This window comes from Callorhinchus milii, unplaced genomic scaffold (genome assembly GCF_018977255.1).
Source record: "Callorhinchus milii isolate IMCB2004 unplaced genomic scaffold, IMCB_Cmil_1.0 Scaffold13, whole genome shotgun sequence".
Lineage (NCBI taxonomy): Eukaryota > Metazoa > Chordata > Chondrichthyes > Chimaeriformes > Callorhinchidae > Callorhinchus > Callorhinchus milii.
The window spans coordinates 15,214,508-15,238,837 of NW_024704754.1; the positions used below are offsets into that span (position 1 = coordinate 15,214,508).

At 42.7% G+C, this 24,330-nt stretch overlaps 3 protein-coding genes across 3 annotated transcripts; all 3 read left to right on the forward strand.

Annotated features, from left to right (window-relative positions):
• The first annotated feature begins 4,876 nt into the window (after nt 1-4,876).
• Nucleotides 4,877-7,751, forward strand: gdf9 (growth differentiation factor 9). Its single transcript, XM_007891453.2, has 2 exons — nt 4,877-5,195; nt 6,638-7,751. Exons 1-2 carry the CDS (start codon nt 4,877-4,879, stop codon nt 7,594-7,596), a joined length of 1,278 nt encoding a protein of 425 aa, XP_007889644.2. The 3' UTR covers nt 7,597-7,751.
• Nucleotides 7,752-11,818: 4,067 nt separating this feature from the next.
• Nucleotides 11,819-14,828, forward strand: LOC103177334 (cytochrome b-c1 complex subunit 8). Its single transcript, XM_007891454.2, has 3 exons — nt 11,819-11,902; nt 13,000-13,169; nt 14,604-14,828. The coding sequence occupies exons 2-3, from the start codon at nt 13,016-13,018 to the stop codon at nt 14,696-14,698; spliced, it is 249 nt and encodes an 82-aa protein (XP_007889645.1). The 5' UTR covers nt 11,819-11,902; nt 13,000-13,015; the 3' UTR covers nt 14,699-14,828.
• A 3,992-nt stretch (nt 14,829-18,820) lies between these two features.
• Nucleotides 18,821-21,923, forward strand: LOC103177335 (liver enriched antimicrobial peptide 2). Its single transcript, XM_007891456.2, has 3 exons — nt 18,821-19,068; nt 19,471-19,610; nt 20,882-21,923. Exons 1-3 carry the CDS (start codon nt 19,003-19,005, stop codon nt 20,916-20,918), a joined length of 243 nt encoding a protein of 80 aa, XP_007889647.2. The 5' UTR covers nt 18,821-19,002; the 3' UTR covers nt 20,919-21,923.
• The last annotated feature ends 2,407 nt before the right edge of the window (nt 21,924-24,330 follow it).

The following is a 24,330-nucleotide window of genomic DNA, read 5'->3' on the forward strand; positions in this document are numbered from 1 at the left end:
CAAGGTCTACAAACAGACATGAAGATGCAGCTCACATGGTATATTCACTCTCAATAGTACACATTATTCAAGACGTAATCTTTCAATGTATACTGTACCAGTCTCTGGAGGGAGCTGAGAAGGACTTTACAATCGCATTAGCCCCACAAGGAGGAAGCTGGAGAGGAGCCAGGACAGTAACTGTCACTGCCAACAATTGTGAACAATTATCAAGAGAATAGCTCCGCTCAGTCAGTGTAAGAGGCCAATGTGCTTCCATTGATAGATAGTCGAGCTCTTAAAGTCCCTGCAAAAGTTCACAAAGCTAGTCATTTTAAAGGGACACCATTTTCATGGAAAAAGTGCTCAAGTAATCTCTATTTTAGTGGAAAGCAATGGTGCAAAATAATCTTGAATAATTTGTCACAAGAGATCACAAACAACCCAAGCGATGTCATGTTTGAGCATGATCCACTTGAGCCTGCTTGGTTTTCTTACAGACAAAAGGTTTTGTCACACATGTTCGTCCTGAATATAACTGCCATGCTCTCTGCATGACTTTCTTATTAGTTTCTGGAGCCCACCGGGTCTCATTCACGTGCTGTACAAAAATTACAATTGCAAAGCCGTTGGTGGGACTCAGAAGCTAAGTTTATGTTGGCGTGGTTATAATAATAATAATAGTAACAATAATAATAATCCTTGTATTTGATATCATCTTATTATATCTTTGAGACGTCGCAAAGCACTTCATGTTTACTGTAAAGTGAATTCACTGTACATTTTTTGTAGGCAAATGTCAGCAGATGGTACTGTATTGAGACTCAAACTGCCGAGTTGCTTTCGTTTTATGAACCAGACGATTTCAGGAGCTGCGCGATTCACAACTTTGTAGTTAGCATAAATCCTGCGAGAGCAATTTTGCTATGCTCACTGCACCAAGGAATCTTCAGCCAGATTGTTGGCCAGGAAGCGGAAGAAACTCCCTTTTCTTTTCGAAAAGTGCCACGGGATCTTTAACGTCGATCAGAACAGGCAGACTGGATCTCAGTTTAATGTCTCATCTGAAGTATTCCCCATGGACTGTGAAATAAAACATTCAGTTCCAGATTCTCAAGTTACCTATGGTGACTTGAATTTCACTGGCCTGATTGACAATAATAGCTCCACATCAACATTTACAGCCCTGTGGAGTTCAAACTCTCATCTTTCAAATGACAGAGGTAATTATCACCAGTGAGCTAGTTCAAAGTCGCTTGGTCTTTTCACTGAATGTCATCAAGTGGGCATGTTTGAGTCAAGACAACTCAATTCGAGCAGAGCTTTAAAGAGAGAGGCTCCCTTTGACAGGGTGTAATTCGAGAGTGCTTCAAAACAAAACCGCTTAGAACAAATGCTCCCCGAGAGCTCTCGCCCGAAACTGTGACATGGTGGGATGAGCACTTTAGTTTCATAACTTTCACTCGTTTTTACATTCTTGCCTCCAGCAATGCCCAGTCCCAAATCACATACTTTTCCTAAGTTGAAAGGAACGTTCCCTCCCAGTTCTGTATCTCTACAGCCAGATGCCAGGACGTGTCCTCGTGGGTCATCAACCCATTAGCCTATCCTTGTGAATTCTGTATTATATACACAGTGCTATATCCCACCCATGTTTATATGCTTACTGTCTATACACATTACAAATAGGCGGGGTCATGGAATTTGTGCCTTGGGTTAGAAAGAGAGATTATCAAGGTTCGAAAATCGAAGAAACAGAATTACACCCATCAAGACAGCTGGCAATGGCCAGGACTGTGTACATAGCAGATCTTTGTCTTAGATCCTCCCCTTCAAAAGACTTAATCGGCAGTAATTTAGCAAACACGGTCTTTTCTTGTCTTTGGTTCACTAGCTGCGCCTCCATCCCATAAATAGAGCATCAACTGTTATCTTCAAATATTTATTATTTCAATAAAACTTGATTACACAGCGCCACATATCTTATCCTAAGGCCTGACGAGGTGGATTTGCAATATGTGGAGGATATGTACTGGAGGCTGATGTTTTGCAAATAAATGAACCACTGAGTGGCGCTCCTCAGATAATTTACAAGTACCTCACGAGATCAGTTTGGATAAAGATTTCGTACAATGGGTTCAATTCCTGGGTGGGGTGAAACCTTAGGCAAGTTTCCTTACTCCACACGCCTCTGTTTACCTAGCAGTAAGTAGAAACCCGGTTGTTAGTCAATTGTCGGATCGCTTTTTGGGGGTAATAATCCCTCCACGTTTTGCCCACAAAATATACAGTCAATTCACTTTACAGTATATTCTGTGAAATGCTTTGAGATGCCTTGAAGACATAATAAGGAGCTATATTTAAGATGCAGAAAGAAATGTCTGCCTTGTTTTATCTCAGAATGTCCAAACCTTTCTTTTAAAATAAATAGAATGGTCTCAATCTATCTCTGGGATCTCTACGTGTAGGTATAATGCCTGAAAACCTCAGCTTGGTTTGGATACTTTTAAGCATGGTGATGGGTTTCTGCACGCGCCAGACACCCGGCTGACCAAAAACAAATGCTGCGGTAGTGATTAGTTAGTTCATTTGCTGCCCTCTGCAGGAGTGAAATAATATCCCATTGAAATAACATTCTGCTACTGAATTTCAGTCTCTTTGCACCAAATTTTTAGCCGTGGATATAAGTTTAACATAAGTTATGTTTAAGTGGAGTCCTGTAGCTCAGTGGTTAGAGCACTCGCCTCACCAGCGAAAGACCTAGGTTTGATTCCCGGCAGGGCGAAATATTGGGAAAGTTTCCTTACTCCACATGCCTCTGTTTACCTAGCAGTAATTGCTGGTCGACTAATAATAAAATTGGTCACTTCAATCCATGACTGTTTGTGGTTACACTGCTGTGCGCAATTAGCTGCTGCGTTCTGTCCACAAAATATGCAGTCAATTCACTTTACAGTATATTTTGTGAAGCGCTTTGAAACATCTCAAAGAGGCAATAAGGTGGTACATCAAATGCAAGAATTATTATTATTGACTTCAGATTTTATTTTTCTTCACTTTCCCCTCAAACTATTCCATGTCAGACAAGATGACAGATAATAATGTCTGCATTGAGGTCCTCCTTACCTCTGTGACATACATAAACTTTACCAACCTGTCCGCTTCCTCTGCTCGGCTGGCACTAGCCTGCTCCATGTCCCCCCAGCCAGCCCACTCCACCATCAATGGCCTTCAGCCCATCTGCCCTATCCACTGGAAATCCATCTCGGAGCCCCTCCACCTTGCCCCCTTCAAGATCTTTGTCTTCAACCACGCCTTTGATCATCTTCCCACCTCCATCCTCCTTGCCCGTCACCCCTCGGGATTCTAACCACCAGCTCAGGTGCAAACTATAACACTTGCATTCGATGCAGCACCTTATCCCGTCGTTGAGATGTCTCAAAGCAATTCACAGAATATACTGCAAAGTAAATCGACTGTATTTTTTGGGGCGAAACACAGCAGTGAATTGTGCACAGCAGTGTCCCACAAACAGTCATGGATTTTTTTTAACAAGACTATTCCCAATTGGTTATAAAGCACTGTACTAAATGCAACGATGATTATTATTATCATCATCATCATCAACTGGTTATTTTACTCTGCTAAAATACTCCTAAGGCTAAAGTCAAACACAGAAGAAATGTGAAGTCCTGTAGCTCAGTGGTTAGAGCGCTCGCCTTGCCAGCGAGACACCTGGGTTCAATGCCAGGCAGAGTGAAACCTCGGGCAAGTTTCCTTACTCCACACACCTAATAATATTCCCTCCAAAACAAAACAATAATAAATTGGTCATTTTCAATCCACGACTGTTTGTGGGACATTGCTGTGCGCAATTGGCTGCCGCGTTTCACCCACAAATATACAGTCAATTCACTTTACAGTCTATTCTGCGAAGCGCTTTGAGACATTGAGAAGACGTGAAAAGCGCTATATCAAATGCAAGGATTATTATTATTATTATTATTAAGGGCGTATGGGGGGAAAGTTAGCAGCTTGTTTTGGAAAAGACACTCAAATGGTACAGAAATAGCTGGGAGTGAGGGGTAAAGTTCAACAGGACCAGAGAGAACAAACCAAATATGGAGCAGAAAATTCACTGACATTGAAAGGTACATTAACTTTTTAGAAGCGGCAGTTTTCGAAGCGAGATTTCCGACAAGTCCGACAAGTAAGAGGTCCATCGAAGGATTCGCCTGAAATAAACCCACCTGAGAACCTTCTGCCTGTGTGCAACTGGAATAATGCAACGTGAGAAATTCACATTAAACTGGATCAAAGGAGTGGGGTGGGGGGAGGGGAGGGGAGGGGGAGCCACTGGTGTGTGCCATTACTCAGATGGAAAGGGTCTGTGCTTGAACAGGACCACTCCCCACCATCCCCATCCCACCCCCCAAACAAGGTTGTCAAAGGGCATTCATTGAACAGATTGCCCACCTGACTGATCTAATGCACACTACCCCCCACCCAACCCCAATCCAACCATCCACACCAGGTGTGAGTGAGTGAGTGAGTGTGAGTGAGTGTGGACCACACCTATTCGCATTGGCAAATCACTCCTCGCATTCTTGCGTGTCATTTCCAAACGATCTCTGTGGACCATTGGGTGATTTGCTCTCTGTGGACCATTGGGTGATTTGCTCATCGTTAAATAATCTTCGAGACCCCAATCACCGGGTCGGTCGGAGAGGGAGAGATAGAGAGAGAGAGAGAGAGCAGAGGATCTGTTGGTTGAGAATTCCTTTATAACGCGGAATTCCTCGGGAGCGCAGAGGGGAAGTCGGTTGCGCTGTCGTTCCTCTATAAAGCGTCAATGAGTTGGAAGCCGCGGTGAGAGGTGACTGTTGTGTTGGACGCTATGGGCGCTCTGTGCCCCCTGTGCCCCCTGTGCCCGTGGCTGGTGCTGGTCCTGGTCCTCTTCTCCTTCTGCAACGCATCGGAGGCGCCTCCGAGCTCCGATGACTACGGACTCCTGGTGCCCTTCCTGAAGGTCTTGAGGGAGAGAGACGGCAGTAACCACAGCTCTCCGACAAAGCCCGACACCAGGTACCTGCGGTACATGCGGAGGCTCTACACCGTGTCGGCCACCCAGGATGGCATCCCCAGAAGAGGCGTCGATCATCACTACAACACCGTCAGGTTGTTGACCCCTCGGACTCTGTGCACTGAGACCGACGGTGAGATCTCTCTCTCTCTCTCCCACATCCATCCTCCCAACATCTGACCAAATGTCCTTCTCCTGTCTTGGTTTTTTTTTTCTTCTTCTCTCTCTCTCTCTCTCTCTCTCCTCCCAAAGAAATGTCTTCGATAGTATTGCGACTGTTTCGGAAGGGTTTAGTCTGTCTCTTGTCCGGGCGCCCGATCATAATCTCTCCGAAAAACCTAAACAATGATGAATTGGGCATTTTCAATCCATGACTGTCTGTGGGACGCTGCTGTGCGCCATTGGCCTCCGCGTTTGCCCACAAATATACAGTCAATTCACTTTACGGTGTATTCTGTGAAGTGCTTTGGGAGGTCTGGAAGATGTGAAAGGCACTATATCAAATGCAAGGATTATTATTGTTGTTTGTATCTCCAATGTCTTTAAATGATTGTTACTTCCACCCGAGAGACTCGTGTCCATATTATTCTGCCTTCTGTAGATGTGCGCTGAAAACTTTGGGACTTGAAACTCTTTTGGAGGAATTAACGTTGGAAGCTGTTTGCTACCATTAAGCTTGAGCTTAAATGGTAACATTGCGATGTGGTGCCCTGGAGAAAATCCCAAACGGCTGTAAAAGTTCAGGGAACTTGCAGTAGTCCATCACACTGCTAGTTTAACCAATTTATTCCAAATATTTTCTTTACTTGCCTTGGTCCCCCCCAACCACCCGTGCCAAGTCTGCCTCGGAAACCTTTCCTTCTCTGCTCTATTTGCCAAATTCTACATTGGTCTGAAATGCTGGCGATGTGCTAATATGATGAGAAGGGTGATTTTCCTGGCGTCCTGGCCAACAATTTCCAACCAAATGTGTTCATTGGCATCCTGGCTGTTTGTGGGTTGCTACAGTTCTCAGTAATTATTGTTCAATGTATCCAATTAACTCTAGTTACCCTGTACTATTAAATTAGCTTTTAAGATTGTTTAAGGTACTAGGTCAAATATGAGAATTATTTATGCCCAGAAAGTAGGGCATTTACTATAAACCATATTTTGGGTTTGGTTCTCAGGTGGGGTGAAGCCTTACCCAAGTTTCCTTATTCTATTTAGCAGTAAGTAGGAACCCAGTTGTTGGCCATTGGTAGATTGCTTTCCAGGGGTAATAATTCCACATACACACACACAAAAATTGGTAAGTCAATCTATCACGAATTGTGGGGACACTGCTGTGTGCAATTGGTTGCTGTGTTTTGCCCACACAGCAACATAATCAATCCACTTCACAATATATTCTTGAAGCGCTTTGAGACGTCTCAACAACATAAGGCAAATGCAAGGGTTATTATATTCCTGACACCAAATGTGAAGTGGATGCTTGATGTGCTATGAGTTCTACTGCAACAGTGACTTGTCAGTCAGATCACCTGACGTTCAGGGAAATTAGACTTAATGCCCTTATTCTCCTTGTGCTTTCAGGAGAAGCATTCAAGCAGGATGTGTACTATGGATTGGATTTTGTTACGGAGGATCTGTTGAGATCGGTGCTGCTCTACTCGGTGGACAAACCCATTCATTTCCCAGTTTTGTGCAACTGCAATCTCCTGGTTAAAGACCACAAGTTAATTCGGTTGCAGACTTGCTCCAATGCTCAACGATCTCACAACTTCCTTCTGCGTCTAGAGCGTAGGAAGAGGCACGAGTGGGTGGAAGTGGACCTGACCTCATTTCTTCAACCCTTTATTGGGCTTCACAAGGGGAGCCTTCACATGGTGTTCAATTATTGGTGCGTGAGACCAGACCAGTCTCACCCCAACCTCACCAGAGGCAGAGATGGTGATGACAACCCATTGAAACTGTCTCTGATGGCCCCTTCCTTACTTTTGTTCCTCAATGATACTCGTGGACAAGCTCATCAGCGATGGTATGATGAAACTGAGCTCAATGTCCATCCCAGGCTGGGTCAGGTACAGTCACTAGCAAAAGCCCCGTCCCATCAAAGCCGAGAACTGGTGAGGCGTTCGAGTTCGCGTTCCATTCGCAAACGCAGAGGTCCCAAGCGAAGAGGATTGGTGAAGGCACCCCAGAATATTCATCGCTTCCCCTGGTTGCAGCATCCCAAGGAGGAATGTCAGCTCCACGACTTCAGGCTGGCTTTCAGTCAGCTTAGATGGGATCATTGGATCATTGCTCCACACAACTACAATCCACGTTTCTGCAGGGGAAGCTGCCCTAGGGCTTTGGGTCATCGCTATGGTTCCCCTGTTCACACCCTTGTACAGAACATCTTGTTTGAGAAAGGCAATTCCCCCATCCCTCAACCCTCTTGTGTTCCCTCTGGCTACAACCCCCTGAGTGTCTTAACGCTGGAAAATGATGGTTCTGTAACCTACAAAGAGTATGAGGACATGATTGCTACTGCTTGTACCTGCCGATAGTGCACATTTTGGCTCCAGAATGAAATGTATGTGAATCAGTCTGAAGGTTGTTGCTGACTTGCATGGCATGGAAAAATAGTATTATTCCTGCAAAGCCAAGAAAAGCGCCATAATATAGTGTATTAAATTGTTTTAGTGTTTTTTTTATTTGCAGTGAGATGAGACAGTTAATCCCACAGGCACTGCTTCGATGCGGTGCCTGTGGTAGAGCGATACGGGCAAGCAACTGGGAGATGCTTTGCATCGCTCTCATCGTGGGTTCAGAACAAGTTGACTGGAGTCTGTCCATAGACACCTAATGCTTATGCCAAGCTCCGCTAACCGGCTCTGAATGCTGGTTAACTTTTCTAAAATCTTTATTAAAGAATCTGAATTTGGCTGATTCTTTAATAATGTTTTTTAAAAAAAACTTTTAAACTAAGTTTAAATAAAAAAAAAAAGACTTTGCATTAGTTGTAGCTTTAGACCATGGTTTCTCCCACAGCTGATACAAAGTGAATCGATGGAACCCCACTTCATTACGGTGGTTGCATCGCTTCCCTGAATGAGGTGCCCAGCTCCTGACATGTCGTTGTACCTTACAGCATTTTGTTAATTTTGATGCACAAATGACACCTGATTAATGCAATCTGCATGGTATAACTGGTCCCGTTCTGACACCTATGATGGAATATAGTTAAGTGTTGCACAAAAGATGTATGGCCTCAAATTCATCAATGCAAAGTGCTTGTTGGCTTTTGTATTTTGATGGCTTTGTTTTTCATATCATTCTGTCTGTGGGGGGGTAATTTGATTGTTTTTATGTTTTTTCAGAAGGGCACATAAATTTGAATACTGTATATAAGTGTATTTAAAAAAAAAATGACGTTTTTCTTGGCAATACAGGCAAAGTGATTTATTCTTTTTACCGCAGAACCCCAAAAAAGCTGCTGCTTTCTCTCCCAAAAACTGGTAGTTTTGTATGACTATTCGGTAATCTGGCTGAAATCTTATTCAAGTCTCTTTTAGGAAGTGGGCTGCTATATTTATTCAGAATTGATTTTTCCATGCTAAAAAATAAATGTAACTTTCATGAAGTTATGAAAACTAGGTGTCTTTATTGCAAGATTTCTCACTTGGGTGATTTTGGTGGATATGTTTATATGTAGTAGTGAGAATGCTGCCACACTTTGCCAGGCTACGCAGATCTAATCAACTTTGAGATGGACACAATGTGGAGAGTGACCTGTAAGTTGGCTTCATCGGTGGAAGGTATCTCTCTGCTGTCTGACATTCCACCGAAACCCTGAAATTATGTAATTTTAACATGTTTTTAAGGACACAAGTGATACAAAGCGTTATCTGCACAACTCTGTGACTATGTGTAGTTAAAAAAATACCTAGCTGGTATCTTGGTAGATTCATACTTCATTATGGAAAATATATTAAGTGAAGACAAATGCAGGCTATGATCAGAAATTGTATATATTCAAATAAAAAAAAGCAAATGATTTTTTTGTTCAGATTTACTCTTTCGTTCCCTCCAAGAGAAAATGATGGTCTGACTATTTGGGAGATGTTTCATCTAATTACCACCTCTCGTCTGATTATTCTAAACCCAGAGCAGGAATTTGTCACAAGGCAAATGTTTCAATGCTACCCCATGGCCAATTGTTAGACTATCGATTTTTACTGTTTGCTAAGACTCTTAATGTTCTTGGCTTCAAATAACCTTGGTGAGAATCAGCAAATTACTAAATGATTATTCCCAGTTTAGAATCCTACAGCACAGAAGGAGGCCATTTGGCCCATTGTGCCTGTACCAGCTCTTTGAAGGAGCTATTGAATTAGTCTCGCTCCCCTGCTTTCAACAACAAGATTACATTTGTATAGCGCCTTTCATGTCGGGAGGACGTCCCAAGGAGCTGGACAGTGTACAGCATTTCAGACCTGAGCTGGGGTCAGGGGGGAGAAGGGAGGGGAAGGGGTGGTGACCAATGGCATGGTTGAAGAGAAGAGTTTTGAGGCAGGACTCGAAGGAGGCTAAGGAGGGGGCGAGGTGGAGTGATTGGAGGATGGAGTTCCAGAGGTTGGGGGCAGTGTGGCTGAAGGCTCTCCCGCCAATGGTGGGCCAGGGGACGTGGAGCAGGCCGGAGCTGGCTGAGTGGAGGGAGCAGGCGGGTTGGTCGGGGGTTAGGAGGTCATAGAGATAGGGTGGGGTGAGACCATTGAGCCCTTTGTAGGTGAGGACCAGGATTTTGAACTAGATCTTCTGAAAGATAGGGAGCCAATGAGTTGGGGAGATGGGGTCACCGAGTTTGGTGCGGGAGAGGACACGGGCTACAGAGTTCTGGATTATCTGCAACCTGTGGAGGGAGGAGTTGGAAAGGTCGACAAGCAGGACGTTTGCATAGTCGAGCCTGGAGGTGATGAAGGCACGAACAAGAGTTTCAGCGGCCTGAGGGGTGAGGTCGTGGCGGAGTTGGGCGATGTTACTGAGGGAAGGCAGAGCGGGTCATAGCTTGAATGTGGGGAAGAAAAGACTTGAGGATCAAACAAGAGACCTAGGTTCCTGACTGGCTTGGTGAGTTGAAGAATTGAAGTTTTCCCTACAGCCTTATTTTTTTCCCCCCAAGTATTTCTTTAAACTGCTTTAGACAGGAGGATAGGTTATCGAAGCCTTGATCCCAATCTGATCTACTTGATCATGCTGTAGAATGGACTAAGCATTAAATATACTATAATCCTCAGACTTCCATGCAAATGGTATAATTGTCTTATAGTTTAACAACTGCATGGCATTTATTATAATAATAATCCTTGCATTTGATATAGCACTTTTCACATCTTCTAGATGTCTCAAAGCGCTTCATAGAATATACTATAAAGTGAATTGACTGCATATGTGGGTGAAATTTGTCCACAGTTAAGTATTTTCCTCAAAGGAAGATTGGTTGCTTATAAGTCATATCAATCCAGCATATGGTATAGGACACCATCATTCAACTTTCCAATAGATATTGCGTCCTGGTCAAACTTGCTCTGTCCTGAGTTCTGCAACAAACGGAGCAAGTATAATAAAATTCTAAAACGTCAGAGAAACACAGCCATTAATCCAACAAGCTTCTTCAGTTGTTGCCAGCGTTACAAACTGGTGAGTTAATTTTTTATATATATATATATGTGTGTGTATATATGTATTCTCCATGGATTAATTTTACAAACATTGTCACCTTAAATAAAGTAAAAGACAAACATGAAATATAATATTAAATAACAAGAGGATCTGGGTTTGATTCCCAGCAGGGCAAAATGTTGAGCAAGTTTCCTTCTCTACACCTCTGTTTATCTAGCAGTAATAATAATATTATCTAGGAGTAAGTAGTTGATTGGCGGATTGGTTTTCTGGGAGTAATAATTCCTTCAAAATAAATAACAATAAGATTGGTCATTTCAATCCATGACTGTTTGTGGGACACAAACTGTTCAAAGGTACAAAATGTTATTAGATTTATTCTGTTTTGCAATTCACACGCCCTTCCAATTATATTTGTTGTAATAATAATTCTTGCATTTGATAAAAGCACGTTATCGCGTTGATTTCCTACTAAAAAGATTAAAAAAAGCATCCGCTCAATCCACGACTGTTTGTGGTTACACTGCTGTGCGCAATTGGCTGCTGCGTTTCTCCCACACAGTGAATTCACTTTCTGGCATATTCCATGAAGCGCTTTGAGAGGTCGCAAAGAAGTGATAAAGTGCTGTATCAAATGCAAGTATTATTATATCATTATTATTGTAAGGACTGTTATATCATTATTATTGTAAGGATTGTTATTGTATTATTGCAAGGATTATTATTATATCATTAGCTTTATTGCAAGGAGTATTGTATTATTGTAAGGATTATTATTGTTGTATCATTATTATTGCGATGATTATTGTTATATTATTATTGTAAGGATTGTTATATTGTTATATTATTATTGTAAGGATTGTTATATTGTTATATTATTATTGTAAGGATTGTTGTATTATATTATTGTAAGGATTGTTGTATTATATTGTAAGGATTGTTGTATTATTATTATATTATTGTAAGGATTGTTATATTATTATATTAATGTAAGTTTTATTATTGTAAGGATTATGACGTCAGTCAGTGATGATTGTTCTGCTCCGCCTCCCATTGGCTGAGCGCTCCCCACCCACAAACAGACACCACGCATGCGCTGTGCACCGCGCTCGCTGTCCCCGCACACATCCGGCGGAAGTGACGTTTTCTGGGGGTCGCCATTCACACCCGAGCGAAGGGGAACATCCCAAGGTGAGAGGCGCCACACCCCCACACACCCCCCCCCACACCCAACCACCCCACACCCCCCCAGACACCCCCAACCACCCCCCCACACCACCCACACACCCCCACACCACTCCCCCCACACCTCCCCACCACCCCCCAACCACCACCACCCCCCAGGCCTGAGCCAGGCAACAGCCACTCACTCCACCCGACTGTCCGGAGAAAGGGGGGGAGAGAGAGAGACAGGAGGAGAGGGGGAGAGAGACAGAGGGGGAGAGAGAGTGACAGGAGAGGGGGGGAGAGAGACAGAGGGGGAGAGAGAGTGACAGGAGGAGAGGGAGAGAGAGACAGAGGGGGAGAGAGTCAAAGTGACAGGAGGAGAGCGGGAGAGAGACAGAGAGGGGGAGAGAGAGTGACAGGAGGAGAGGGGGAGAGACAGAGGGGGAGAGAGTCAAAGTGACAGGAGGAGAGGGGGAGGGAGAGGGGAGGAGAGGAAGAGAGATACAGAGAAGGGGGAGAGAGAGAGAGAGAGATGCACACAGAGAAGAGGGGAGAGAAAGAGATGGGGGAGAGACAGGTCGAGGGAGTGATAGAGAGAGACACATACAGTGAGGGAGTCACACAGGGAGCAGGAGATGGGGTGGGGGCAGCGAGAGAGAGAGAGACGGGCAGATAGAGTGAAAGAAAGAGAGAAATGAGGGTGGGGGAGAGGCAGAGAAACAGGGACAGACTCGATGACCGCCCAGTTGTTTGGGTTCGGCACTCACAGCACTATCAGTGCGTTGGAGCTCTCCGGGAACAAAGTAGTATTTCTTTTGTGAGTTTAGTTGCTGCGAATGTACAAACTATTCAACCCGGGGGAGGAACCGCACACTCTGCCCTCGCGTGACGGATATGTGCTGTCACATTTAATAGAGAGGGTGATGGCGTCCCTGGTTTATTCTACGTCAGTCACTGGCTGACGGAAATAAAACCATCAATTTAGAGAATAACAGGTATCGGGTAATTTATGTAGATACTTATGTAGACTTTAACATTGTTCTGCAGTTCGGTATTGGTTGTTAGTAGCAGTTTGTGTGCCCATAATCTTTAAACCTTTTTGGTTTGTATATTTATTACAGACTTGGACTCATTGAAATGGGTCGTCAATTTGGAAACTTGATTCGGATGCGGCACATCATCACCTACACCATCTCTCCCTTTGAACAGAGAGCGTTTGCAAATTATTTCTCCAAAGGCATCCCCAATGTGTGGAGACGATTCAGAGCGCAGGTGTTTAAGGTTGCTCCTCGTAAGTACTACAATCTGTATTAGCGGGATTTTTCTATGCCACTCATCTAACATTTGCCTTGTGTTTTGCTTTACCTTATGCCTTGTAACAAGTGAACCTTTAAAATGTAGATCTTTGGAACGTAGGTGTCTGGACAGTTGTTTTGTCTCTGCTCCCTCTAATACGATGTTTGTTCATCTTGATTTGACTCCAGGTACAGCTTTTGATTTCACTTAAAATGTGACTTTAGCATTAACCTGGGTACTACAACAACAATTTACATTAGTTTTGTGCCTTTCACTTCAAGAGGACGTCCCAAAGTGCCTGTATAGTCAAGGATGTGCACCCAAGCTGGGGGGAACATTCATTTTCTTTTGAATAGGAAATAGTGATTATAATAATCATGATCCTTGCGTTTGGTACAGCGCCTTATCACATCGCTCTGATGTCTTAAAGCACTTCATAGAATATATTGTGAAGTGCAGTGACTGTAATCTGTGGACGAGAGACCCATAAGAGGAGAGCTCTTTAAATAATAAAAACACAATATAATAATAATCCTTGCATTTGATAAAGAGCTTTGTCACATCTTCGAGACGACGCAAAGCGCTTCACAATATACTGTAAAGTACATTGACTATATATTGTGTGGGTACATGTAGAAAAAGAAACGATTGTTTAGAGCATGTGTTTAAATAGTGGCCTTTTACATTTTTAAATATTACATATTTAATATAATAATATAATTTAATATAATAATAAAACATCCCCCAGAGGATTGATTTCAAGATTTCAAGATCCTCATCCTCACCTCCAAGGCCATTCACGGCCTCGCTCCCTCCTACCTCTCCAACCTACTATTCCCCCTACCTACCGGCTCCGGTCTGCTCCACATCCCCCGCCCCAATCGCCCTACCATTGGTGGTCGGGCCTTCAGCCTCTCATCCCCGAGGCTCTGGAACTCCATCCCCCAGTGCCTTCGCCGCTTCCTCCCTCTCCTCCTTCAAGGCCGGTCTCAAAACCTTTCTCTTTGACCGAGCCTTCAGCTCCGCTCTCGACTCTCTACCCCCTCCTCGCTCCCTCCCTTCCCTCCCCTCACCCTGACCATTTCCCCCTCCTCGCTCCCTCCCCTCCCCTCACCCTGACCATTTTCCCCCCTCCTCGCTCCCTCCCTTCCCTCCCCTCACCCTGACCATTTCCCCCCCTGCTCGGGTCATGACCCAACTGTGCAGCGCCTTGGGACGTCCTCCTGACGTGAAGGGCGCTTTATAAATGGAATCTTGTTGTTGTTGTTAGGAACTGAAGCCTGGAGAAGATGCCAATGGATTTTCTTTCCAGTTTCTTTGCAGCAATGTTTTCCCTTTGTTCAGAGTAAAATCTTTTGAATATGACAAAAAATGTCTTGTTTCGTGAAGGCTAATCCTGTGCGTTTATTTTCTCTTTCATTCTTTTTAGCATTCGTGCTGACGTACCTGGTGTACACCTGGGCCAACCAAGAAAATGAGCGGTTAAAGAGAAAGAATCCTGCTGACTTTGCCAATGATGAGTGAATCATCCTGAGCAGAGGGAGCCATCCTCCTGACTGATTTAATGCAGTGTGTTCTTCATGAACCTTGCTTGTTGCTTCTTTCTGCTGAATAAATTCTCCTATTGTGGAAAATAAATATTTATGATGTATAACTTGCTGTAGGCTTCTGTGCAGATTTTGCACCCCACCCGCCCGAGTTTTTACTTCTTACTTTGCTGGTTTGAATGCCCACAAAAATATACAGTCACTTCACTTTACAGTGTATTTTGTGAAACGCTTTGAGACATTTCAAAGACATGATAAGGTGCTATATCAAATGCAAGGATTAGTATAATTCGCTCAGAACCAGCCCCTTGGCTTCCCAATGTGGGAGAAGTGGAAATATCACTCCAGGGCAGCAGGAGGTGATCTTGTGACTTGAGAGTTTAAATCTGCAGAGGAGAGTGAACTTTACACTGGATCAGACCCATTGCTGTTTATGAACCTGTGCCCAAAGTACAGAATGCCTCCTTTTCCCACTGTTGCCATTTTGTACACACACTTATGATCTGTTTGTAATGTTTGTTTTCCCCCCACACACAGTATTTGCAGATAATCATGTAAACAATGTCACCATTGTGCAGTGAGGTCCAAAACAGCAGCCAAATTAGTTTATTGCCCTTGAGTTAACCTTCATTTATTTCGGGCAGGTCTGTCAGGTTATTGAACTATTATATCAACTTACTTTGTTTTACATCAATTAGACTTTTGTCGACTTGAAGTTTCCTGATCAGATTATTTGGTAGCTGGAAATCATTCTGATCCACAGTTTACAAGCCTCATCGACTGGCTGTTGTGTGAGATAAGCTGTGGCCATTGAATCTGGTTATAGTGGTTGTAAATCACAGACTGGTACGCTTATTGTGCGGTAATTTCTGCGATTGCAATCAAGAATATTATAGAAAGATGAGCATTTGATAACTATTTTTACCTATTGGGCTTGTATTTTTGTTTTGTTTAAACAGTTATGTGGTTTAAGACTGAGATAGATGTATTTCTTATTGCAAAAGGGATTAAGGGATATGGGGATAAGGCAGGGTCAGGTTATTAGCTGGAGTTAGATTAGAAGATCAGCCATGATTGAATGGCGGGGCAGGTTCGAAGGGCCGAATGGTCTACTCCTGCTCCTGTATGTTATATTAAGTTGGAATCTTGTTCCCCTACACGTTTGATTGTGGATTCCTGTGGAAGTCTTGTAACATGTTGGTTAGAGCACTCGCCTTGCAAGCAAGAGAATCTGGGTTCAATTCCCAGTCAGGGCTGTTTAGTTAGCAGTAAGTAGGAACCTGGTTATTCGTCAATTAGTGGATCACTTTCTGGGTGTAATAATTCTTTCCAAAAAATAATAATTTGGTCACTCGATGCACGACTGTGCTCAATTGAGTTGTGCTCAATTGGCTGCTGTATTTTGCTCACAAAATATACAGTCAGTTCACTTCACAGTTTATTCTGTGAAGCACTTTGAGACGTCTCAACAATGTGATAAGGTGGCTATTATAATTATAGGATTATTATTAGTAGTAGTGGTAGTAAAACTGCAGGTACCCACTCATATGTTAAATCATTCACATTGCACTGTAAAGCATGTAAGTTTTTAATACAATTTTCTGGTGTGCAAATTCATTTCCTTCTCCCTCACAATATTTAAGGCAGTCTGCTCTCGGACGGTTGGACCTTCTGCACACAAAACATCGAAGTGGCTGCACTGGTGGGATTCAAAGGTAGAAAATGTTATTAGATCTTTCTGTTTTTGCAATTCACGGAAATGAAACAGACATTACACATACTGAGGAAACACACACAAGTATTAAGCAAACAAAGGTCTTTAGCGTGGCATCAGCGACCAAGGTTCACAATATTTTAAAACATTGATCCAGTTTAAAGCTCTGTATCATGCTAAGATCCTAATGTCATGGATATAAAATAAAACCACAATAGAACATGTGTTAAAGTCCACCTTTCAACATAGGTGTTGATTACAGCACGTGTCATCTTGGGAATCTAGAAAGTGTTAGGGTTTCACTATGTGTTAAAGCTCCAACAAGACAAGGAGAGTGAGACCCAGGTTCACACCAATGATCCAATGAATGGACTTTAATACTGAGCGAATGGACTGAGTGGAATCCAGGAGCAGATTAATGCAGAATATATATGCTCTTATTTCAACGAAGCTTGTTTACAGGGAATGTTCTCCATTGTTTCAGTTCATTTGTCCTTGGACCAAATCAAATAAGAATCTGCTTATAGCAAAACAGTAAAGAATAAGTTAATCATAACTATGGCTGCACTCAGAGCAATGACAACTTGCATCGGAGAAGAGAAAAATTGACCAATATTCTCCATGTATCAGGTATCCTATAATTAATCTATACACTCCTAAAGTCAGCTCAACCAATTGACATGGACAGTGTAGCAACACTTAATATTATTAATCCTTGCATTTCACGACGTCTCAAAGCGCTTCACAGAATATACTGTAAAGTGAATTGACTATATTTTGTGGGAGAAACATGGCAGCCAATTGCGCACAGCAGCGTCCCACAAACGGTCGTGGTTTTCAGTGACCAACTTTTTTTAAAAAGTGATTTGCTGATCGACTAAGACACTTAATCTCTATCCTGTAACCCATGCTGGATGGCGTGTGAGTGTGGTTGTTAGTGGAGGACAGGATTAGCCTTGGCTCTGATGCCTCCTACTCAACCCACTGCACAATTTGGCGGCATTCCGACACTCGATGTCCTGCCTCACTTCGGAAGACGTCACTTAGATGAGATGCCAGAGGTATCTATGGCAGTTCCTCCACATTTTCAGGAGAAATATCAAAGGTCATCAGAACCATTGTAGATTGTAAAGTTAGATCAATATTCTGGCATTTTTACTCAGTTACAATGGTGAAGTATCTGATTTTCTATCTTTGAATTTTTACCCACAATTATGTGTCTTTCTCTGGAAATTAAGAATTTGAATGTCGCTGATTAGTGATAATCATCCCTGGGAGGAGAGGGGCTTGGAGAGGGTGGAAAGGGTTTCAAGTTACAGATATTTTGTTATTCTGCACCCACTGTCTGGAGTTCCATCCCAAAGGCTTGTGCTTCGCCCCCTCCCTCTACACCTTTAAAGTCTTTAAGCATCTTTCTTTTCAAGTGTGTTTATGGACACCTTTTGTTAATCCCCTACACACACAAACTTCCTCAGTTCACGTCACTCCCTCAGCTTGGGCTCGCAGTTTGCTCTGTAAAGTAGTCAGCCTGGTGTCGGATACATGTGGAAACCCAACACAGTTTATCTAAACTGAAAGTTCCATGCATCCCACCTACACATGGAAATTACAGAGATGTTTATTTGAAGGAAGTGCACACTCTCTCCCTGGAGGTACACATCTACTTGGCTAATTCAGGAGAGCATAAGGGCAGGTTGGCAAGAGCTAAGACTTGGGACTCTAGATTTTGCCTTGGAGTCCTGCTGGAGTCTAACCAGCTATACGTTCTTGAAAGCACTGTCCCTGTCCCCCTGTAAATGAACTATTGGTGGAGTTAGGTCCTTGAGATCTTCAGACTTCAGATCTTATCCAAACAATGTCGCAGTTTCAGGCGATCTGGTCAGGACTTTAATATTGCCTTGAGAATTGGCTTAAAAAAAACCTTTGTTTAGCAAGTGAGGCTAGTTTTACCGGTAAGAGTCTTCGTGTGGCTGCAAGAATGCGATGGTGAAAGCGGTGATGGTTCGTTATTTGAACTTAAAGAACGAAAGACAGAAAAGAAACACATGGGATACAAAAAGAGGCAGAGTGAAGATATTAAACTTTACATTTAAAAGTCTATGTTTCATGATAACATGGATTGCAGTAATAAATCTATTCCTGATATCACAGCGTTTTGGTATGAAGATTGCAGCGTCAGCTAAATTCTGAGTTAAAAAGAAAACAGCAGCACAAGAGGCACAACATGTCCCTCGATCTGTTTCTCTTCTGAGGTCCTAATAAACTGAATTGAGACAATAACAGAGTGGATTCCAGGGCAATGATTTGATGGAAGGAATGGGCACAAGGTCGCGTGGCCTTTCCTCATTCTGTCCTTTATAACCTGAACGTAGTGAAGATCTGCTGGATTATTCTGAAGAGAGCTGACCTTTGGGCTTGATTACTGGGATTACTGCTGATATCTTGCCCTGGGTTTCTGATCGTACCATTGGGGCCATCTATAAAACAAGGTCCAAAGATCTGAGGACACATCTCGTCTGTTCCACATCTCTACCTGTCCAACAAGAACAAGCACGCTTCCTTCCAAAATGATCTCCCAGTTTGTGAAACTCGTTGCAATAATGTGCATCATTTCGACTCTGTTCAGCTGCCAGGTAAGAAGAGAAGAAATTATTTTTTGTTGTACGTGAACCAACTCGATCAATTGTATTTCCATATTTAAAGTCTAGACAATCGCTTTGTTGCAAACTTTTAATCTCCCCACTTCAGTAGGTTAAGAAAATAATACAGGTCATGTGAAACAATATCCAAAGGTGGACTGCGTAACTCACTTCAGTTCCTTATCGCTATTTTGCACAACTGCTTATTGGGAGAAGGGTTTGAAGCAGGGACAAACCTTTATGTATATCAGATAAGACAATAAAATGAGATCAAAAAAGAACAGAGACATTTTCCAATGCTCAGTGTGTGCATCTCTTAGTAGTGTGGTGGGAGATAATATTCCCACTGGATGATCCATCAATGGTTGTTAACAGTAACGTTCTGTGGTGTCCTAGGCTGACTCTGCTGCTCTAAGTCAGTCAGAGGTTCTGCTGCAGCGAGTCCGGAGAATGACACCGTTCTGGAGATGGATTGCTCAGAGACCCCTTGGAGCGTCCTGCAGAGGCAATAATGAATGTGGCTCCAAATACTGTTGGTAAGTGAGGAGATCAATAAAACAGGGACAACAACTTGCAATTAATATAGCGCTCCTCATGCAGGGTAGAGTCCCAGGGTGCTTGACATTGGCAGAGCCGGGGGGAGGTGACCAGAGCCACGTCGAAGTGGAAGGTCTTCAGGTGTGACCTGAAGGAGGGGGCAAGGGGAGGGATTGAGGGAGAGTGCTAATAGTAATAAAATCTTTCATTTAATATAGCGCCTTATCACGTCTTTACGTCTCAAAGCGCTTCACAGAATATACTGTAAAGCAAGTTGACTGTGTATTTTGTGGGCAAAACATTCCAGAGTTTTGGGGCGTAGTGGCTGATAGAGACCTAGACTAATATCAGTTCGCTTGCCAAGAACAGCAAAAATCTTCTGTAATATGATCCGAAGACAAAAAGACTTCATTATAATGTCTTGTTTTTGAGCTTTGTTCACCAGTGCATGTTTTAACCAGATGCTACAGTTTCTGGAATGTACACTATGCAGTTTGAGCACTGGCGATACAATCGTGGTTTAACCAAAAGCATATTTTAAATATTGTTTGTTCCAAAATCAATGCGGTAATCTTCTTCAGTGATCAAATTTTTAAGGAAATATTTTTTTCCTGTTCTATATCACAAAGGGCATCACTCCACAATCACTGGGAGTCACTGCCACAGAATCCTCCCACCTAAGGATATCTTTGAGAGGACTTCATGTTTCCCCTGAAGATTCCACAAATATATCTACTACAAGGCTACCCCCAAGTGGTCTCTTTGGAGCTGAACATGTTTGGCAAAGGAATGCTGGAATCGAGCCAGGTCTCTGTGGCAGTCTCGGTAGTCTGGTTCCTGAGCCAGGCGTGTCCGCAGTATTCCAGGGCATTGCTGATGACAGCACAGCCAACCTGGCTCATTGGCTTGAATTGGAAGGGCTGACCCATCACTGGGGGCAGGGAATGATCCCACTCAGCTGTTAACCCTGCAAGCTAAAGTCCTAATATGAAGGGTGATCCCAGTGGGACAAGCAGCGGGAAAGCTTCTCAGATAATGATATCAATGTAGTTTTAGCTGGTTAGACTCCAGCAGTGTCCCAACACACACTCTGGGGTCCCCAAGCTTTGGCTCTTGCCAACCCGAGCCTAAAAGTGCTGTGGAATGTTACCCTGTGTGACGGCGCTATATAAATGCGAGTTGTTGTAAAATAAAAACTACCCTTTTTTGTCTTGACAACAATGACCAATATAATGTGTCGTAAACCCCAAATCCTCTTATGTCTTTGCAGGAAAAATCGCTGCTCCTCGACAGTTCACAAAGACTAAATCTCACGGAGGGCATTCCAAACAAAGCATTTCTGACCAACACTCCCACTAGATTGTGAACAACAGTGATTTTTTTTTAATAAAAGGTCCACACGCTATTTATATTTGTATATTTGCCAAACTAGGCTTGAATAAAAAAAAATGTGTAACGAATCACAGTCAGTTTCTAGGATTTTTTTTATTGCCTTTGATTTTATTTTCTGGCATCTATTTCTACCTCATCTCTTCTAGACTGAGAGATCAAGGTGGAGGCCTTCGAACATAGGAACAGGAGTAGGCTATTCAGCCCCTTGAGACTGTTTCACCATCCTATTAGATCATGGCTGATCTGTACTTCAAATCCAATTGCCCGCCTTTGCTCCATATCCCTTGATACCCTTACCTAACAAAAATCTATCCACCTCAGTCTTTAAAGTTTGAATGGATCCAGCATCCACAAGCTTTGGGGGAAGACAGCTTCAGATTTGCACTACCTTTTGAGTGGAAAAAATCCGCTCTGGTTTCACTCCTAAATGGCCTAACTCCAATTTTAAAATGATGCCCCCTTGGTCTGGAGTCTTGCATCCCGGTTTCTGCCAGAGCCGTGGATAAGGAAATCCCATGGTGAATCCTCAGTAAGGCTTCTGGCTTCTAAACAGTGGCACAATTGTATCATCAGATGGGATCAGGAGCAAACTTGAGTCTTAGCATTGCAGACTTAGACTTAGTTAGCATACTGTCAATGCTACATCCCAGATAGTCACATGTCTGTTAATCATTTGCGTGGGACTGCGCTTTGCCTTTATATAGACAATTTTTTTTTTTGCCCTTTGCTGCCTTGTGATTCGCTTGACTTCAAAGTATCACCTCCGATCTAACATGCACCAAATGTGGATGTCGTATATTGTAATGGGGTTTGTGAAACGCTTCAGACCCAGGATCCAATCATTACTGGGACTAAGTGTTAGTAAAACCAAAGGAAAATGAGAATCAACATTATTAAATCACAGTCATTCCCATCTCTTATGAATAAATCGCGTTCTGTCACCAAATTGTTGAATGACAATAATATAGACATATGAAATCAATGTCAAAAGCTAGCTCTGTTTTATGTCATTTTTTCACTGTCTGCATTTTATTGAGGATATATAAAACAATAAAGATGGTTAGGTCAGTATATAATTGTGCTGTAATTTAGTCTCCGAATGATGCACATTAAATGCTATCTTTCGCCTCATGGCTTGAGGTCGCTTGATCTCTGATTGATTCCGTGCTGCTTCCAGAAATTAGTTACTTCTTTGCAGAAGTAAAAGAGCTGTATTAACACCAGGGGGAGATCTTGTACCATTCTTCAAAATCTATTCAACGTGTGGATTGACTGTACAGACATTCTGACTCTGGCAATGCATTCAGAGGCATAGGATATGTCTGCACACTGGATATACTGTCCATAGAGTCAGCGAGGAGATATAAAGCTCATCACTAACATAAAACCCTTCATTACCTATCAATAATAATCCAGATTTGGTATAGGACTTTATCATGTCTCAAAACACTTCATTGGTTTTTTTAACAAAAGTGTAGTTACTATGTATTTTCAGATGAATCCAACAGCCAATTCGAGCACAGCAATATTCCACGAATAGCCATGAAACGATTTTGTTTACATTCAAGTGTCAGCTTAACTCTGTTGCCAACACTCTCTCTTCTGAGCAGGAAGGTTGAGGGTTCAAACTTCCCATCAGAGTTTTGAACTCAAATAGTCTAAGCTGACACGCTCAATGTTGTGCTGCATTGTTGGAGGTGCCGTCCTTCAGATAAGATGTTAAACCGAGGTCCTGTCTGCCTGTTCAAGTGGATTGTCCAGTGCCTTGGGACGTCCTCCTAATGTGAAAGGCGCTATACAAATGTAAGGAATATTTATTATCATAGTTTATGAAATCAACATCCTGACCTTGGGTTGAGCCCACAACCTTCTGACTCATAGTTGAGAGACCTACCAATTAAGCTTGGCACTGACTGATTCAGTAAAGCCACATCAGAACTGCTGAATCAATCTGTTTCAAACCACACTTCATGACACTGCCAAATACGTAGTACTTCCTGCAAGCTGGCTGTGGGGGTTTCTTAAACCATTACTGGCATTACAGGAACAAACAAGATATTATCATTTTTTACAATTAATTGAGTATTGAGCCTTTCACCTCTGGGGCATAGGTGCAAATAGAAATAATCGTTGCATTTGGTATAGCACTTTTCACATCAGGAAGATATCTCCAAAGTTTAACAAGATTTATTGTAAAGTACTGTGTAATTGCAGGCAAACCTAAGTCCAGATGCAGACTTAAAAGTCCCAGGCTCTTTCTGACTCTTATAATAATAATCTTTCCATTTGATATAGCGCCTTATCACATTGTTGAGACGCCTCAAAGAGCTTCATAGAATATATTGTAAAGTGAATTGACTATATTGTGTGGGGGAAACATAGACCTAATTGACAGTGACAAATTGTAACAAGTTGTATGGCTGCCAGAAACTGGTCTGACCTTGGTTAAACTTATTTTACGTGGGAGCCTCAGAGGCAGACACACACAACTTTCAACATATTACACAATTCGAAAGAAGGAAGTTTCTGCCAGGAATGTCTTGGCCAACAATCCACCAGATAAAATTGATCATTCACTTCGTGATGATCCTTGCATTCGGTGCAGCACCTTTCGCATCAGGAGGATGTCTCAAACCACTTCACAGGATACACTATAAAGTGCAGAAGCCGTCTTTTGTGGGCGAAATGGGTCTTGTAGGTAATGGATTTGCAGCTGGAATTTCCCAGGCAGAGGAAGTGTCAAAGCCCACACTTACACTAATATGACTCAGCGAATTAAAAACATGGACAGTTTGTATTTACAACACCACCACCCAATTTTTCCAATGAGTTTTGACTGGCTGTTTATTATCCTACGTGACACTGCTCGCAGACCCCGGCTGAGTATTACCAGAGGAATTTGAGTCAACAATTTTAATAGCAGCTCTATGAGCTGGAGATCTTTCTCGGCGTTTCTATTATTGATACCTGCGCAGATTGGTAGGGTTGTGCGTCCTGTATCCGTGCAGTTACATTCTTCCAACTTATTCCTTTTCATATTCTGAGCATTCCCGTTCCAGTTGAATGGTGCGCTCACCTTTTCTAGAAAGTTTATTTTTTAAATCCACCGGATAGTAGAAAAATAATTCCAAGTCCAGATATGAATGTCCATTCTTCCTTTTTATTTAAGTCAGTCCACTTGTTTTCCATCTGGCCCCCCCCCCCCCGCCCAAGATAAACTAGGAATCCATTGGTCCCATCTCCTCTTTGGATGGAAGGTACACAAAAGGAGTTTCTCACAGGAGCCCAACCAGATCAGTCACCTGATGCCAGTACGTGGATATTGCT